Genomic DNA, 18,802 nt, shown 5'->3' with positions numbered 1-18,802 from the left:
ATCTTGCTGATCCCAACCAACATGTTCCTGACACCACTGTGATCGTTCGCGATGGCATGGTTGAAGTGGGATGCATTTAACCATCCCATGCATACAAACCAACCTGATTTAAGAGCCGCGAAATGATTCTGGCAGATACTGTGTACCGGTAGCGGTTGCAAGGTCTGCAGCTATCTGACGCGGAATGCGCTGTCTGTTCCTTTTCGCCACTAGGGATCATCTTGAGGTGTGATTTTACCACCACCGGCATGCTTTTGCATTGCATTTCCACCTTCCACGACTTTTTTCAATCCCGAGATGACACTTTTTGACACTCACATTGCTGTCGCCACAGTAGTGACATTTTGACCACCTTCCAGCTGTCCAAGTGCATGTCCACGATCGCACGCACTCAAACGCTGTCTTGAAGCTATTTTGCACTTAATTATTGCCCTATCACATTGAATTTCACAGAACTGAGTTCCACCACTACGGCGCTATTTACGTCAAACACTTCACTGCATGCACTTTCGACTGAATATCGAGCTTTTGTGCACTGCCTTTTAAGCAGTTCACATTACTGAAGCGGTACATATAATGTACTAGAATTTATTTTGTAGTTTTTTTTTTTTTTTTTTTTTTTTTTTTTTTTTTTTTTAATATTGGAAGCTTTGGCGTCCTACATTCATATGCGTATACATAAACTTTACCACTAGGCACAAAGCTACGAATCACGAAATAACAGAAAAATCTAATTTAAATATCGTACCTACACAGATCTTACCTATTGTTCCTGGAACTGATATAGCTCCCTGTCCAACGTCTAAATCAACAAATATCGGTCGTCTGCCCATTCTCACTGCGTAATTTAGAAGAAGCCGACAAAGTGTGGACTTTCCTACATCACTGGGTCCCACAACCATGGTTATTGGACCACGAGAATTCTCTTCCTCAGCTTTCCTGCGAAGCTGTTCGAGTGCTGCGTGAGCGTTCAAATACATCACCTAAGAACAGAGCCATAAATGTAACATTCAGCTTCTAATATGGAAGATCATCTTTTATTAATCTATCGGTCACTTCTAGGAATAAAATAGCACTTAATACAAAACAATTAAAGGATAAATTTTCTTTTAATATTCATTTACTTGGAACATCCGCACGATGTCAAGCTAAAAGAATTACAGTGACAGAAAGCAAGTTTCTTAGTACGAACTTAATCACGCGCACTGGGTGGTAATGGGCAAATACTTGTTTGTGAATTTTTTTCGTGTATTTAAGCTTCCTTCAATCTAATATAAATAAAATAGTTTGTCTGTGTACAGCCTGGGGACCAGACGAGTGGACCTAGAGTTACCAATTTTGGTCACAGGTATCTTACTCCAGGCCCCAGACCAAGATTTGAACCAGGGGAGTCTCGGGGGGAGGGGGAAGTTTACCGGAACATGTAAAAATAGTAGAAAATGACCGATATTAGTGTTGAATTCATAGTTTTCGCGGTTGCTGAGATCAATGGTGACACTTCGGTTAGCGAGGACTTTCAAATTCAGCTATCATTGTATGCGGGCCGGAGGTCACCCCCGGGGGAGGGGGGTTACCGAGACACGTGAAAATAATCCAAAATGACCGACATTTGTGTCAAATCCACAGTTTCCGCGGTCGCTGAGATGAATGGTGACACTTTCACAGGCGTTGACTTCCAAATACAGCTCTCATCGAGGGGGGGAATTTTTTTTTCAAATTTCGAACCAGAGGGTCTCAGGGGGCGGTTACCGCGATATGTGAAAGTAGTAGAAAATGACCGATTTTTTTCGTTGTTCAGTTTGTTTACATAGATATTTTATCTGACCCATGCGAAGAATGGGTATTTCAGCTAGTTATATACATATTTACGAATTATTTTCACTTTTATTCATACACACATACATTATTTCTCATTATATAGTGACAAGTCACTTGTGTTAAATAAAATCATCACTTTAACATTCGGTGCGTATACCTTATAAATTAATGACACTCGAATTATTCCATACTGACCACCTCACCTGAAACCGAAGACCTTCCAGAAGGCGCTGCTCCCGAGAGAGAGAGAAAGAAAAAGAGAGTGAGTGTTAGAGTGAGAGAGAGAAATATAGTGTGTGTGTGTGAGAGAGAGAGAGAGAGAGAAAAATATAGTGTGTGTGTGTGTGTGAGAGAGAGAGAGAGAGAGTCAATGAGTGAGAGAGAGAGTGAGTGACAGAGAGATTATTGCGATTTTAGGGAGGAGAAAAAAGGATGTAATATTCACAATTTAACTATAACAAACACATATTTGGTCTCACATAGTAACGTATTCATCATTCAAAGGTTTTATCATTCATTTTCATTAATCATCCGTCTCCTTTACCCTAAAGGGTATAAGCGTGGGACGTTAAACTATTTTTAAAAGTTTTATTTTCCACTACACTCACACAGTTTCCCATATACATATCTATATCTATCTAGATAGATAGATATTTCCTAGGGTCCTTGTCAATCTCGTTTTCTTTCTTAATCTCTATTAATTATTTTTCTTACATCCTCTTCATTCCGCGCTACTTTCCACTTTTTATTCATTAATTTTGTTAATTTCCTCCTTAATTTGTCTTTTTTCAATTCTTGTTTCCTATATTATATCAAGTTTTCTCTTAATTTACAGGCCCTTCACTTTCTTGTACTTTTACCAACCCACTTAACCCCATTAATTTTACCTCTATAAATTATCTACTTTCATATTTTAAACACTCACTTCCTTGTGAGTGTTAAAAAATAAGTAAGTGTTCCTTACGTTCTTTAAGTGATTATCTACTTTTAACTTGGCAATACCATAACGTGACTCTGCATTCCAGTATGGCGCTCATCTAGACGTTTCCCAGCTACTTCTATTTCCTTTAAGTTCCCTTTTGTTTTTATTGCTTTCTCTCATTATCTGATAAAGCATTTAGCGAAAGTACTTTGTGTATTCTCTTAGTACAGTAGAGTATCAGCTTTTCGGCTTCCGTACTATCTAGTCAGGCATAAAACCCTCAGTACAAGAGTTGCTGGAAAAGCTTCTGAAAACTATATGCAAACAGTGGCGCTAGTGTTCTGCTACTATAAAATTAGAAAGAGTAGACTTTTCTATGTTTACTTTATCTGTTATTGTTTATTTAAACCTACAGCAGTTTGAAGTATCTCAGAAACCCCTGTTCGCAATGCGTCAGCGTTGCTTCAGGCGGCGAAAATCGCTCACCAGGCATCTTATATTTCATGTGTGGGGACAAATACAGGTCATTAGGTGATAAATTGTACCTAAAAGTATCTTTTAGGGTACAGAGAAAGTTGCTGTTATTCCTTATTATGTAAAGGGTTGATTTTTTGAGTCTTTCTTTACACCAATTACACGAGCCTGTTTTTGAATTCCAGCTAAGTTGTGTGAGATCCAACGCTTGGAAATTTCCGTACGATCAGGTAATCATACAAAATCGTATGTATTACTTTCATGTCAATTTTTAAGGAACGTCACTGAATCTCACGGAATGTCAATTGTTTCACGCACAGTATCAACATTACTGGTAATATCAAACGTGGATGGATAAAAGCTTCACGAAATTTATCACTGAGAAATATGTGACCAGGTCTGGAATTCAGAAAACCAACTGTACACAGTCCGATTGAATGGTATTTCATCCTCAAAAGCCAAATTAAGTCGCTCGATAGATTGTTTCGGTGTTGAAATATATTTGAAATCAGAAAGTCATTGCCCGAAAGTGTTCATGAGATATTTCCACTTCTCACACATAACTACTTCTTCAAATTATGTGAAAAATAAATGAATAATCATAAATAAACGAAGATAATTTAAACTTAGAAAGGTCTATTCTTTCCAATTTTGTAATAGCGGGACACTAGAGCCCTGTTAGTAGTAGTTTCCAGAAACTTTTCCAGCAGCGCTTGTAATCAAATATGGATTTTTTTTTTTTTTTCAACGTTCTACTTAACTTTTACCGCCTTCATAAAAACGTTACTTTGCCAAGAAAAAGCAGTTATCTATTAAGGACATTTTCATAAACTAAAAACTGCTTTCGGTCGGCATTTAATTCCTTCGTTGATATGATTTTGGTCTGTTGATATTGATTCTAAATATCTGAAATTATCGAAAGTATTTGTCGAAAGTATTATCTGATATTTTAACATATCCATAATTTGCAGTATTACTGTCACGGCAAATTTCCATGTATTCAGTTATCTCTGCATTTATCTATATACACATCTCACTGTAGACGTTTAATAAAACCTCTCCACTTCTTGCTATTGTCCTCCTATCATTCCCTATCAAATTTACATCATCACCATAAGTGATAATCTGGTGAACGGCATTCCGGTCTATGCTCTGGTTGCCGTCTTTGATTTTCCTTATAACATACTCCAGAACAAAATTTAATAACAACGGCGATAACGTATCTCCTTGTTTCAAGACATTTTCCACGTGCAAGATCATGAAATGAAATGAAATCTTTAAGTTTTACGTCCCACGGTTATGCCGGTTAGGTTAAAGGAGACGGGTGCAAAATCATGGACAAGTATTTTCCTACTCGGACTTTACTTTGGATCTCATTTAAAAAACATTTTTATTAATCGAACTAGCTTTTTTGGTATACCAAATTCGTCGCCTTTCTTGTGAATTGGAAGAATAACTCTTTCCACTCTTGTGGCAATTCCTCCTTGCTCCGCATAAGAGGAATGAGGTTGTGTATCTCGTTCCATAATTTTTTTCCCCTCCAGCTAAAATTAACTCAGTAGGAATTTCGTGTACACCCGGAGATATCTCTCTTTAATTTCTTTATAGTGTGTTAACTAACGTTAACACTGTTTATCATATCTTTGAAATATTAAAAATAACTTTTATTGCAGCTTTGAAATATTAAAAACTTTTGTTCATGATTGTACTGTAACTCAAGGTACTTTTAAAAGCACCAAACAAGATTTATTTTAAAAGGTATAGGAACTTGTAAATAGAAAAACAACTTCAAAATAGTCTATAAGGAGTATGACGTACTAGTTGTTTATGAATTTCATGTCAGTGCAAGTGTCTAAGAGTTGCATATAGATACTCCCCCCCCCCCAAAAAAAAATGACAGTAGGTAGAAGAGAAGGACTATTCACAAAGAGACAGACTACAGTACTCACATCGAAGCAGACTAAATAGAACTTTTGAGAAATGATACTTTTGCAGCTTCGAAACTTTTCATGTAAGTTTACCTTTTATTTTAATTGAATTTGTCTTGTAAATGGAGGTCTCTTGACAGGCCTACCTGTAATCAGTTCATTTTAATCCTTGATGTTCTATAAAGCAATTTAAATAGTCAAATTAATATTCATGAAATAGCAGACTTAAAGTGCACTTGATACATATTCATTTTGAATATGTCTGCTGTAATTTGTAATCTATTGTTTTGTCAAGAAAGATTTATAATGTAATAAATGCATATCAATTTGAATTTCATTCTTAAACAATTAACCTCAAATTACATTAACTATGAAAGGATACTACTGCTATAACTACAACAAATGTCAAACTAGAGATTTATCTTAAATATTCAATCTCTTAATGTGACACATAACTGCTTTTGTATATTTTTAAGAGACGAAACAACTTTTATATATATATATAATGGCCCAAAAGTAGGTATACACCCTTGCATTGATCAAGTATAACATTCTAGCTTATAAGTTTATTTGCTAAGGCTGATCCAAGCTTAAGATATAAATAAAAAGACACTAAGAATAGATAAAGAAACTAATTCTACCTGATGGATAACAATAAGAAATTATATAAAAAGCAATGATTTGATCAGTACGGGACTGTATACCTACTTTTGGGCCAATAAATACGGGTTCTATAGGCCATAGAGTTACTTTATATATATATATATATATATATATATATATATATATATATATATATATATATATATATATATATATATATATATATATATATATAGAGAGAGAGAGAGAGAGAGAGAGAGACGACACAATAGCAACTCCTATTTCCACTTAGACTGAAAAATACTATTCTGCTATATGCATTTCATTTCCTTCACGAATATTATTTTTTTTGGCTGCGCGTTGAGCAGATTGTCAAAGAAATCTTTCCACCTATTCAAGATACTTTCCGCATCCGTATCGACTTTCTTCAATACATAAGCGCGAGGTTGATATCCTTTCATAAATTCGTTGTTGCCTTTATAAATGTCCTGAATATTTTTGTTTTTACTTTTTATCTTCAAGTTTAATAATTTTACCTTTCAAAATACCATATTTCTAAAAGTTTCGGAAGTTTCCCGCCTGATGTCAACAAAATCTTGTATCGTTCTATTGCCTGGATTTTGTAGCCAACATAGTTTTGCCCGTGCATTACAGTTCAAGCAGGAATAAGCACTATTAATAATTTAAATACATGAAATAAAGTCACAGTTAAAGTAATGGGTACCAACCATGGGAGTTTCTTTAGCCACGTATACTACGTCAGTCTTTCCTCGCAGTTCAATGGTGCATCCATGCCACGTAAACACAGCTATTTTGGCTCCTGTGGTGAATGTGTACGTTTTTCCTTTAACCAGTTCGGTTCCAAAAACCTCAGCCATGCCCATCTTTAACTACAATGAAATGAAATGAAAAAACATATAACAATATGAACTGCAATATAGACTGCATGATTAATATGATCTCTAATGCGAAGAACACATCTTCTTACAAAATTATGGTTTGATGCAAAAGTTCATCCCGTTTCTGGCGCTAGACGATACTGAGGCGTAAAGCTGAAGTGTATGCTACTGCACGTGTGAAATGTTGCTGTTGTGTGACAGAAGGAACTTCTTTAAGTACGTACATGGGGAAAAATTGGGTAATTTGGTTCTGTTATTTACATTGTGTGCAGCATGAACAATAACAGAAAATAAGAAGCACTCTCAACATATCATGTTTCTCCTATTTCCGAAAGCGCAAAGATGCGTAGCAAACGCAAAAGAATTTTTGAGTTTTACGTCCCACGTTTATGCCGGTAAGGCTAAAGAAGACGGTGATGATGAGAGATGAATGAAATGGTGGAAGGAAGAAATTGGGAGGAAACGGGAGAACCCCGAGAAAACCCACGCACACGGTGTTTATCCACCACAAAATTCACTTGGCGGGAGTAGTGTTTGAACCCGGGACCCCAAGCACCAGAGGTGAACGCTTTACCACTGAGCCACCACGGCCCCCTATATATATATATTATGTATATGCTACATATGGTAAGTGTAAAGTTGACAATTCCACGTGCCGTAAGTGATTGAAAAAGTTTCGTAACAACTTTAATGTTAGCAATGTACCACGTTCGTGACTGATGGTAACGAATTATTGGCTCCGACTGAAAGCGATCGGCATAGAACAACTGGAGCGATCGGAAAATTCTTGAAATCAACCAGTCAACAATGTCAATGCGATTACGTCAACTTGGAATGGTTAGCAAGACCGATATATGGGTGCCGTAAGTTGATGGACGGAATTTGTGTGTGCGATTCTCTATTGAAACGGCGGTTAGTTACAGGTGATGAAAAATGGATTGTGTAGAACAATGTTAGACGTAAGAAATCATGGTGTAAGCACAGGGGTTCCCCTTTAACCAGTGCAAAAACCAGTTTACATCCGAAGGTTATATGGATTGGGTCTGGAAGGGAATCGGTTATTACGAGCTGTTGCCTGAAAACCACACCACTAATTTGAAGAAATGCTGTTCACAACTTAGTGAACTGAAGCTAGCAATCGACCAGAAGTGCTCTGAATTAGCCATCAATATGAATATGTGTTCCATCACGACAATGCTAGACTACACGTTTATTTGACCACCCGACACAAACTGTTACAATTTTAACTGGGATGTTATGGTGCACCTGACCTTGCGCCTTATGATTCCCATTTATTTCGATCGCTTCAAAACAGCTTACATGAAAAAACAACTTAGTTTCCTTGGAAGACCTGAAAAAATTCACCTGATTCAGTTCTTTCACCAGAAACCTCAGAACTTTAACAAGAGTGGGCTTATGCAGCTACCTGAGAGACGGGGACAGGTTATCAAACAGAACGGCACATACCTTATTGATTAAATCTTACGTTTAAGAAAGCAACTGTTTCTTCAAGTTTGGTTACAACAACGGGAAGAACTTTTGCATGAACCAATAATTAAATTAATTAATGTTAATAAATGTAAAAGTATACCACCTTTCTTAAAGACACAAATAACAAGAGAAATTATCTCCTTTAAAAATCAGTATTAAATATCTACCAATTACTGTCTTTAAACACAATTTTCAGTATCCTTTTTACATACACCGTTTTGTTTTGTTCGCAATTACTTGTAAATTTTCGGTGGTTAGGGCTGTCATTTCCTTCCGATCCTTTTTTCCTAGGAGTGGAACTGAAAGACCATCGAAAATTTGATAGAATAATAAGCAATAGAGCTAGGTAAGTAAAAGCACCGATGTTTCACTCACTCATTCACTGATTCACTAATGACCAGATCTCCGAAATAATTAGTCGCAGAGCACTGATATTTTGCATAAATGTTGCCCTTGTGGTGACAATAGTAATAACAATGCATTGAAAAGATAATCACCAAACCGACCACTACCACTTAACCAAACATATGTAAATTAAGTATGTTTATACATAGTGTTTCAAAACAACAATGACATCGTTTGGAAGGTGATTCCTGAGACTAAGATAAGACAAAAAGTATAGACCAACCTGGGTGCACATATGCTTCCTTTCGGAGTTATAGGCTGTCAAAAACATGAACAAATGAACTTAAAAGGTCCATACCTCCAAAACTGTGTGACCTACCGTAAGCGGGTCTAATATGTGCGCTATCCAAAAATACATGTTTCAGAATCCTAAGGTACTCACGCAAACATTTTTATAGAGGAAGTATTTCTATTGGCATATAATCTGAAGTACTCAGCAACCACCTCTATAAAAATTGTTGCAGAAGTGCCGCAGGATTCTGAAGCTTCGATATTTGGATAAGGCACATACTAGTTCCTAAGTGAAGTATTGACCCGACGACGGTAGTTCCCATAGTTTTGCAGCTATGGATTTTTAAAGTTTTTTTGTTTTTATTATTATTATTTATTTTTAATGTTTTCGGCAGCCTAACCCCGAAAGGAAGCATTTGTGCACCCAGGTTGGTCTATACTTTTTGTCTTATGGTGTCAGGAATCACCTCCCAAATGTTGTCGGTGTTGTTTTGAAACACCCGGTATATATCATTACATATAATACATTCAGTATGTATTTATAATATTAATTTCCAAACTACACTATAGGCCTACGTAAGTATCGGAAATGTTATAGAATGGCTCTGTCTGTCTCTGTTGTTACATATCAGAGCAAAAACGCAAGAGATATAGAGAAGCGATTTCTTGGAGTCGATTAAGCGCCCCAAGAATAGGTTTCATCTCATCTGTTCAAACCCTTCTCTTCAAACCGGAGGAAAGTGGTAAAGATTATGCATTTCCGGTTTCAATGTTGATCGCCATATAACAAAACCGCTAATAGATACCGACAAGTAGTTTTTCCTGGAATTTATTTATTCGGCATCTCACTGAAATTCACTGTCTCGAAAGTAGATGCTCGCTCGTCTGTTAACTCTTTATTCGAACCGAAAGTGTAGAAATTAACCTTTTCCAATTTCAGTGTTGTTCGCCATAGGATTTAAAAAAAAAAAAAAAAAAAAAAAAAACTAAGAAATCAATTACCACTTTTGGTTCTATTACTGACTTCGATTGAACGAAAACGACAGTAGAAGGCGACGCACGCTTTTTTGGTATGTATTTCGAATACCAACAATCCAATAATAATTTAGTCTGAACCAGGCACGTAGCCAGGATTTCGAAATAGGGGGGGGGGGGGTCCGTGATGAAATACTGTGGTTATCACACCAGGGGCTCGATCATTCTAAATTATTTTAGTGGCAATATATATTCGTTCGTTCAGCCAGGATTTCGTAATCTTGGAAGGGGGGGGGGGGGTTACATGAAATTCTATGGCTACAGACCAGGGAAACGAGTAATTTAAATTATTTTACTGACAACATACCCATATTGGTCTTTTAGGACAATAAAATGAGGACATGTTAGTAAGTATTTTAAGAAGAAAAACTATGAAGAAATCTTGAGTAAAAGAAAATAAAAAGTATTGAAGAAGATATAGACTTCCGAGGTCATTCGAACTCAGTTCTACTTGTCTTCTTTCTTCCTTTTTTCTTATCTTCGTTTAATGCCATCAAGGATAGCAACGAGATACTCTTTCGGGAGTAAAGACATCCTATAAAATGTATTAGAGGCGCCGCGAAATTCAAAATGGCTCATATTATTGGTGATTCTGGGCGTTTCTTAAGTTCTACCTGAGAGTCTACGTTATCTATGCAGATAGATGGAATTCGGAAGCTTCGTTACAATAATACCAATTTTCAACTCCCCCTCCTCGGTTTCCTTCACACAAAGCTCCTCATAAGAAAGACTAACCAAACACTTGCTGTAGCTTTATATTTTTGACGCTGATTCATCTTTTTCTCGATTCTTTTTATTTCATCCTTCCTTAATATTTTTCATTTCTGGATCCGAAGGGGGGGGGGTCCGGACCCCCCGGACCCACCCCTTGGCTACGTGCCTGGTCTGAACTTTATTCTTCTACTGACGCCAGAAGTTCAATTTCCGGTTTCAGTGTTGATTCCTACATAGTAATAATTGTAAGAGGTAGAGAGAAACTGTTTTTTATGTGGATTCAGCGTCCGATGAACAGTTTCATCTCTCACATTAGCGCCCTGTTGCAGCCGTAACTTATACTACTATTAACCAACCAACTAACTAACTCTATGGCCTACGGAACCCGGAGCTTCAATGCTGCGTTCACAAAAGCTCTCTACTAACCTTTGTCCTTAGCCAACTGAATTGTTTCTACTTTGTATTTCTATTTCTGCGAGATCTATCTTAATATTTTCCTCCCATGTGCACCTGGGTCTTCCTAATGGTCGTTTTCCGATTGGATTTCCAGTTAAAACTTTGAAAGTGTTCCTACTGTCTTCTATTCTGGCTACATGACTTATCCACCTGAGCTTCCTAGACGTAATGACCCTAACAATGTTTAGTAAACGGCGTAAGTTATACAGTTCCTCGTTATGGAGTTTCCGCCATTCCCTATTCCCGTTCTTCTTAGGTCCGAATCCTCGTCTGAGGATTTTATTCTCAAATATTTTCAGTTTGCGTTCTTCACTCAGAGTAAGCGACCTGTTTTGCAACCATACACAGAACAGCGCTACTATTTCCCGTTTCAATATGAAAGTCGCATAGTTTGGGAGTCTACAATAGTTTCACTGTGTGAAATGAAACTAATTTTGATACATGTACATTATAAGAAATTATGGTGGTGTGAGTGGATGAGCACCAACTTCAAGAGTGTATGGCTGATGTTAAGGGAGTTGAACCGAGTACCGTAGTGGTTAACGCATGATAAGACGGCCACCCGGGTTCGATAGCGATTACGTGTGATCATTTTGTGCTAAAACTTGTTTCCCATTGAAGAATCCGGAACATTGCGAAGACGACAAGATTGAAGAATACAACAAACATCTTGATATTTTTATTTTTAGGTTAAGAAAGAAAGTACTTGTCATATACACAACTACTTCAAACATAGCCATGACTCAGTTATTACATAAAGCTCTTTACAGATGTTTTGCTTTTAAAACGTTAATGTCTTTCTTTCTTCCTTAAGAAATCAACCTGAACGTTAAAAAAAAAAAAAAGTGTCAAATTTTCAACAAGTATTTCGTTTCATTTCAACTCACTCTGTGCTATCATTAATTATTTAATCATAATTCATTTCTCATTCATAATACATTTTTCATTCAAGTTTTTAGTTTACTGAATACGACAGCGAAAACTATCTTCTGAAGAATAACAGTGTTTTTTTATGAGTTTACACATTACTTGTGCATTCTCTTTAGTACCTTCTGTTGGAGAATTTCAGCTAATAATAATAATAATAATAATAATAATAATAATAAAACATCTTTCAGTTCAACGTCCCATGGTTATGCAGGTCCCAGGTTTATGCGCTTTAGGCTAAAGGAGACGGATGATTAACAAAAGTGAATTTAAATTTTTGTGCACTCTCACCGGAAATTGAACCCAGGACCACATATACCGAAGACACATGCGCTACCCACTCGACCAGCAAGGAGAGCTGCGAATTTTAATGATTGGGTAATTCGGAAAACATTCAATTTTATAAGAAGTCAAGGATTTAGGGTTGTAGGAGTTAGATTTCTGGGCTTTCGGTATCTATGGCCATGTTAAGACTGTCACGTTTGACAGATGACGTCCGCCGGCGATTGCACTCTCCGAGAAAAGGGAAGGAAGGAAGCGGCCTAGGACCTATATGTTAGGTACCATCCTGGCATTTGCCTGGTGTGAATGAGGAAAACCCAGGAAAACCTCATCTAGGAAGGCAGGCCTCAAAAAGGTTTTACACTCTTTCGGACGAGTGGCCGCACCGGGAATCGAACCCGGGACTGCTCTTATAAGAAGACAAGTTTATCATTTCAAATTACTCACCTAGTAATGTCACTCAGTTAATTTTTATTATAATATTTCCAGTGTGATACTCGGACACTGATTCTCAGAAGCATACAATGGCTTAAACCCCTTTTTCATAACACTTTTTTTAAGGAGGTATATCAACAGTGGTAATATATTTCTTTTCAATACTTATCTACCTTTCCCAATACGTTGTAGGTTGCTCTTATTGTTTTATTATGTACATAATATATGTTTGTATGCACTAGGTTAGTTCATTACCTAATTACTTTACATATTTTTATTTGTTTTAGGTTAGGACAGGATTTAAATGAAATGAAATCTTTAAGTTTTGCAACCCACGATTATGCCGGTTAGGCTCAAGGAGACGGTGATGATGAGTAATGAATGAAATGGTGGAATGAAGAAATTGGGAGGAAACGGAAGAACCCCGAGAAAACACACGCACACGGTGTTTGTCCACCACAAAGTTCACTTGACGGGGGCTGGGATCGAACCCGGGACCCCAAGCACGAGAGGTGAACGCTCTACCACTGAGCCACCGCAGAGGATTTAAATGAATTGTCTGCTGAATTATTAAGACAATCTCCTGATTAAGAAAAGAGGTACCTATGGGAAAGAAAGCCTAGACAGTAATAAAACAAATAAACAAATTCATGCACTCGCATTAAGACTACATACATATGTAACGGACCGTCTGTAAACGGCTCGCTATAATATTGAATGTTACTTCCTCTTGTAATGTTACTTCCTGAATTTATTTTAGGTTATAATATTTTCTTTGAGTTATTTCATCTTATCAAATTCAGTAGTTGTTTGCATACTGTTTTGAAGTACTACTTTGAATTTTGTAAGATATGACATCCCTTAAGACTTTTGCTTCTGCTAATGTTATTAATTTACATAGAACAACAACATCGAGTTTTAAAAAGTTTTGTTGATGAATAAAGCTTGTAACTTTTACTAAATACAAAAATTGACAATTAAATGTCGCAAGGAATAAAATACTGATGTCTCAGGGGAGGTGGTGATTGTGAATTTGATAGATTTTTTTGTCCAATACTTTATAATATAATCCCAATGGGCGCATGATGGCTCGGTGGTAGAACGCTCATCCTTGGCACGTGGAGTTCCTAACTGGATCTCAGCTCCCGCCAAGTTGGCTTGGTAGTGGTGGACAAACACCCTGTGCATGGGTTTTCTCGGGGTTCTCCTGTTTCCTTCCACTTTCGTCATTCCTGCATTATCACCCAATTCATCATCACCGTCTCCTTTAGCTTCGGTGCATAATCGTACGACGTTAAATATATATCTGAAGTAGCCCTATATAGGATAATTATCTTGTTAATGGTGTGTTTAGTTTTCATAAATTGTTCAAATTGTTCAGATAATCTAGACACTGCTGTTCCATTATCTTTAAAATTTGTTAAACTCTCTTTTACTCTAGTTGCGACATTTCTTTTGACATGCCAATGTATGTGGATTGGCAGGTTGTCATAAATTTCTGAACAAACATAATTATGACACAACACTAAAACGTGATATTTGTTCCGTTTACTTCTACATATTCAAGATATAACCTGGTTTGATTTGATTTTCAGTATATGAGGCTATATGAAATGTAGACCTACAGCTTAACGTGGATTCCAGATCAATTAGATCCCGCCGGGAATCAAACCCGGGTATCCCGCGCCAAAGACGCTTACGCTAACCGCTTAGAGTTCAAAATAAAAACCTGATTGATTTAAGAAGTACATCGAAGTATGTGAGGTGATAACAGCAGTTAGAATTTTGTCCTAAAACTATCAGTTCTGATGTGCAACTGGAATTGACCGGAAAACGAAACTGAATACTATTATATTATTATTATTATTATTATTATTATTATTATTATTATTATTATTATTATTATTATTATTATTATTATTATTATTATTATTATTACAATATCTCCCGTAACGGACATATTTTGTAATCCCCAAACACTGTAATAGGAAAAAACATATTGGCAAACCTCTCTAGTACGGACAGGGATAGTCTTTTGTCTTTTATAGGTATTATTTACCTTCGTATTACGGCACTTTCTCAAGAAACAAGTTGAAAAATACAGTAACAACACATTTTTAGTAATTCATACATGTGTCACCAAGGAAGCATTGTGACAACATTTTGCCTCCTCAACTGTCTGCTCAGCAACCCAGATGAAGCGTCTCTGTTTAACAACACTCTTATGTCCTTTGCTTGCGTTCCACTCCAACCCAAACTGTTTTAGACATAAAAGTGATTGACAGTTGCCCATACGTTTGGGATGACCAGGGTTGTTGGAATTTTTCCGAGCCCAAATTCCGCAGTGAGCTTTATTGGATAAAACCAACAAAAAATAAATAAATAAATAAAACCCAAAAAAGCCCACCTCAAAAAATATACTTCAAAACTTGGATTGAAATATTAATCGTAATATGATTATAATTACTTTATTTTAATCGTACTTCTTAGTGTATACCTAGATTCAAAATTGACATAATATATGTATTTACAACCAGAACACCATTGAAAACAAAAAAAGGCTTGGGAATCGTTCATAATGAACTTTATTTGCGCTCGATCAAATTCGCTGTAATACTGTTCAACTGTAATCTATTATATAAAAATGAAAAGAATTTCGGTTGTGCGCGCAACACGGGAAAACGGTTGAACGGTTTGGAATGAATTTTTGGATGCAGCTATCACGTACTTCGAACTAGGTGTTTAATCAGATTACTTTGATTAAAATGGGGGGAGCGGATGGTCAAAATCTATGCGAAAATCTTAGTATCTCTCGATTCTGCCAAGTTAGGAAGATGACATTTTTTATGTAAACTTCCCACTAAAAGTAAGTGGACCCGTGTTCCAGTACTTCTGAGAGTTTCCATTTTAAGTGGGAAAGGGAAGCATTTTCTATAATTTGTAAGCGATTTTACTTGTTGTTTCTGATCGCATCACACGGGGAAACGGTTAAGCACTTTGAAATTAATTTTTGAACATAAAGAAGTAGTTAGTTCCTACCCTGAGCTGGGATTTTTATATTACTTTGATTCAAGGCGCATCCTAGGAGAAGGAGTAGACGAAGTTCAAAATTCATGTTTAAAAAATTACAGTATGTCACGAGCTCGCCAAGTTAAACCCGGAAGATTAAACTGGGTATATAAACTTTTCATTAAAAATAAGTTGGCATGTGTTGTAGTGTTTCTGAAAATTTTTGTTTAAAGGGGGAGGGGGTGATTTTCCATGATTCCTTTGTTCACATTCAAAGCGATGTTGTCTGTTGTTTGTGATCGCGTCACGGGAAATGCTTGAACAGTTTGAAATGAGTTTTAGAAGATATTTAGTACCTACCTCAATTCGGAGATTATTATGTAACTTTCCTTAAAGGGCGTAAGGGAAGGGAAAGGTAACTTTCCTAAGGGAAAAAGGTGTTAAAAATTCATGCCAGAAATAAAATATCTTACTACACTTTCATTGATATGCGCATCCTAAGGGGCAGACGAGGCTCAAACATTTTCCCTGAGCCTAATTCTCTTCGTACAAAGAACGGGCACTTCAGCTAGTATGGAATCAAAAGTAATGCAGTTATATTTCCTTTGTTTTTGTTATATACTTGGGTATTAAAAGAGATAAAATGTCTTTCTCCATGTGTCAGTTACAAGGAGAAATATAGCAATTACTAAAAGAGAACGCTTGAGTTGAAAAATGAAATTACTAAAGATACACCTCTATCTTCTCAACGGCAATCAGATCGTGGAACCCCCTAATTTTCTTGCGTATCTGATGGAGTATGTGAAACACAGTACAATTACTGTATGCTCCAAACCCCTTTAATCGTAAAATATATTGTAAGAAACCAAACTCGCAACTGAAAATGAGAAAAAAATTCATTTCCAACATTTTAGTTCTTTTAAAGAAAAAATCTAGAAAAACAACACCCATTCAATAAAGTCATTTTTTATCTCTGGCTCCTGAACTTGAGGTACTATCCCAGTATTTGCCCCGAATGTTTTAATTGAAACTCAGGACGACTGGCTCAGATATTTGAATCATAAGTGTAAGAGGGGATTTTATTCCTATTCTGTATTATGTAAAACTATAATGTTTACTCCATAGGATGGTAATCCAGATAGAGCAAGCATTATATTTGATAGTCGTAAATAGGACGTTTGCTCGAGCGTTGACGATGAAACAAGTTATCCGAAGAAAGCTCCTTTCAACGACAACTACACATAAGCAAAAATTCTACTTACAACTTTTAGAAACACAAAATATTCAGCATCGTAATTTCGGAAAATTAACAAATTACACAAATAAATAAAAAGTAAATTTTGCACCATGTACTCAACAGACAGCCACGAGGCGTGGGAGATGACATGCACAATCACAGAAAATACTCGTCAATTGATTTGATAATTTAATAATACGTTAATAATAATACTTACAAATCCGATGTGGGATATCGGTTACAATACTGAACTTATATGGATTATATGTAAATAACTAAATAGGCGAAGATACTTGGAAGTTACATTTTTATACTTTATTTCTGTGCAGCGTTATGCTAGAAGCTGTCCTTTTAGTTGCTTTCGCGCGCCGAATGGTTTTTCTCCCGCTAAATCTCTTCAGCTCCCGCTGTTCGCGTGGGTTTCACGCGTTAAATGACGTAAGAGCGGACTGATCTGTGATTGGCTGAAGAAGTGTTGATCAAGGTCACTACGCCCACACGCATCTTCGGACTGAGAGGACACACATACATACACAGAGAACGTCGTCTGCTAGTATATGCTAGTTCTTTTAAATTAAAAAGAGAATTAAACTGCTTGAACTGCATACTGCCAAAATAATGAATAAATGAGTTTATGACAAAACTATCGACCTCTTTGTTACTCTAGAAAATTGTGTACTTCCTTCTTGCTAGAAATCGAAATATAAGCAAGTGTCAATGGTACAAAGTGTGTCTCACGAAACGTGTATGGGACTTCACGGTTTCCTTGTGCATTATTGTTATTATCATTCGTCATTTCCAAGTTTAGTTCAATGTCTCATGATTATGTACCACGGCTAAGGGAGACTGTGATTATATGGATAATAATGGTGGCATGACGAAACCAGTCCGAGAAACCCATGCACACGATGTTTGTCCCCCACAAAACGCACTTGGCGAGAGCTGGAATCGAACTAGGAACCCGCGCCAGACGTGAACTACCGCAGTCTCACAAGGGAATTCCATAGTTTCGTGTGTACAGTAGAGCATATATGCTTAAATGGTATATTAAGTAGGAATATGGCTTTAAATTTACGTACAAAATTTAATGAAACCCAATATTACCCAATAAAACCCTGGGTAAAAACTTACACTTACTTGAAATATTTTAAGTAAGTACTGGGCTGTTTTTTTTAAGAAAAAAAAATGGATTCTTCACAACCTTGGGGATGACACATCATTCTACTGTCCCGCTGGAATCTCTAATCAAGCAGAAGACAAATTTGGTATTTTTGCCCGCTGGTGCGCATTTTGACTAAAAAGAAGACACTACTAGACTGCAATTAAACCACAAATTAAAGCGGCATACTGAAAACGTAGTGATAAGTGTAAAGTGCAGAGAACTATAACATCTTATTTCCATGTTGTGGCTCGAACATAAGAATATTTGATGGCGGAGGATAATGCATGTACAGTAACATTTTGATAGCGGACAATTATTGATTTCCCACGGCTGTCCGCTTTAAAGAGGCTTCAGTGTATTATTATTCAATTATATACATGTGCGTGAAAGGAATACATGAAAAACTTAAAATTTGAGTAAAATAACTAGTTATCAATTGAAAGTATTACCTCCAACAGAACTTTCTCGTTTTTAGTCTCAACTTCAAACCTCAATTCTGTGTCTGGATCCAACTTATATTCCTGTGTCCTTGGGTCTTTATCTCTATCGTCCGACATCTTGACTGTTTACCCTCTCACATTCACTATCTGAAAAATAAATAAATAAAAAGAAAGAAATTAAAATAATTTTATAAATTTGAAAAAAAAAAATTCTATAGGTAGAGGTAAAAGGTAAAATTACTTTCGTTTAGCGTATTTACCCGATTATAAGCAGATATTTTTCTACTAGTCCGTGGATTAAAAAAAAAAAAATGCCCCTCCACTTACAATTGGT

The 18,802-nt window shown here is 36.4% G+C and overlaps 1 protein-coding gene across 1 annotated transcript in view; it reads right to left on the bottom strand.

The window, feature by feature from the left end:
* Positions 1–18,802, bottom strand: part of LOC145672089 (protein CLP1 homolog) — a 58,141-nt gene that overhangs the window by 28,893 nt on the left and 10,446 nt on the right. The window contains exons 2-4 of the mRNA XM_081741342.1: positions 18,478–18,615; positions 6,474–6,635; positions 764–983 (exon numbers count right to left, since the gene is read on the bottom strand). Coding sequence (XP_081597468.1) covers positions 764–983; positions 6,474–6,635; positions 18,478–18,585 — 490 coding nt within the window. The 5' untranslated portion in view covers positions 18,586–18,615. The remainder of the gene's footprint in view (positions 1–763; positions 984–6,473; positions 6,636–18,477; positions 18,616–18,802) is intronic.

Source organism: Thermobia domestica, chromosome 15 (genome assembly GCF_964235325.1).
Source record: "Thermobia domestica chromosome 15, izTheDome1.hap1.1, whole genome shotgun sequence".
Taxonomy (NCBI): Eukaryota; Metazoa; Arthropoda; class Insecta; order Zygentoma; family Lepismatidae; genus Thermobia; species Thermobia domestica.
Note: the sequence above shows the minus strand (reverse complement) of the source record. Positions and strands in the feature narration are given on the sequence as shown.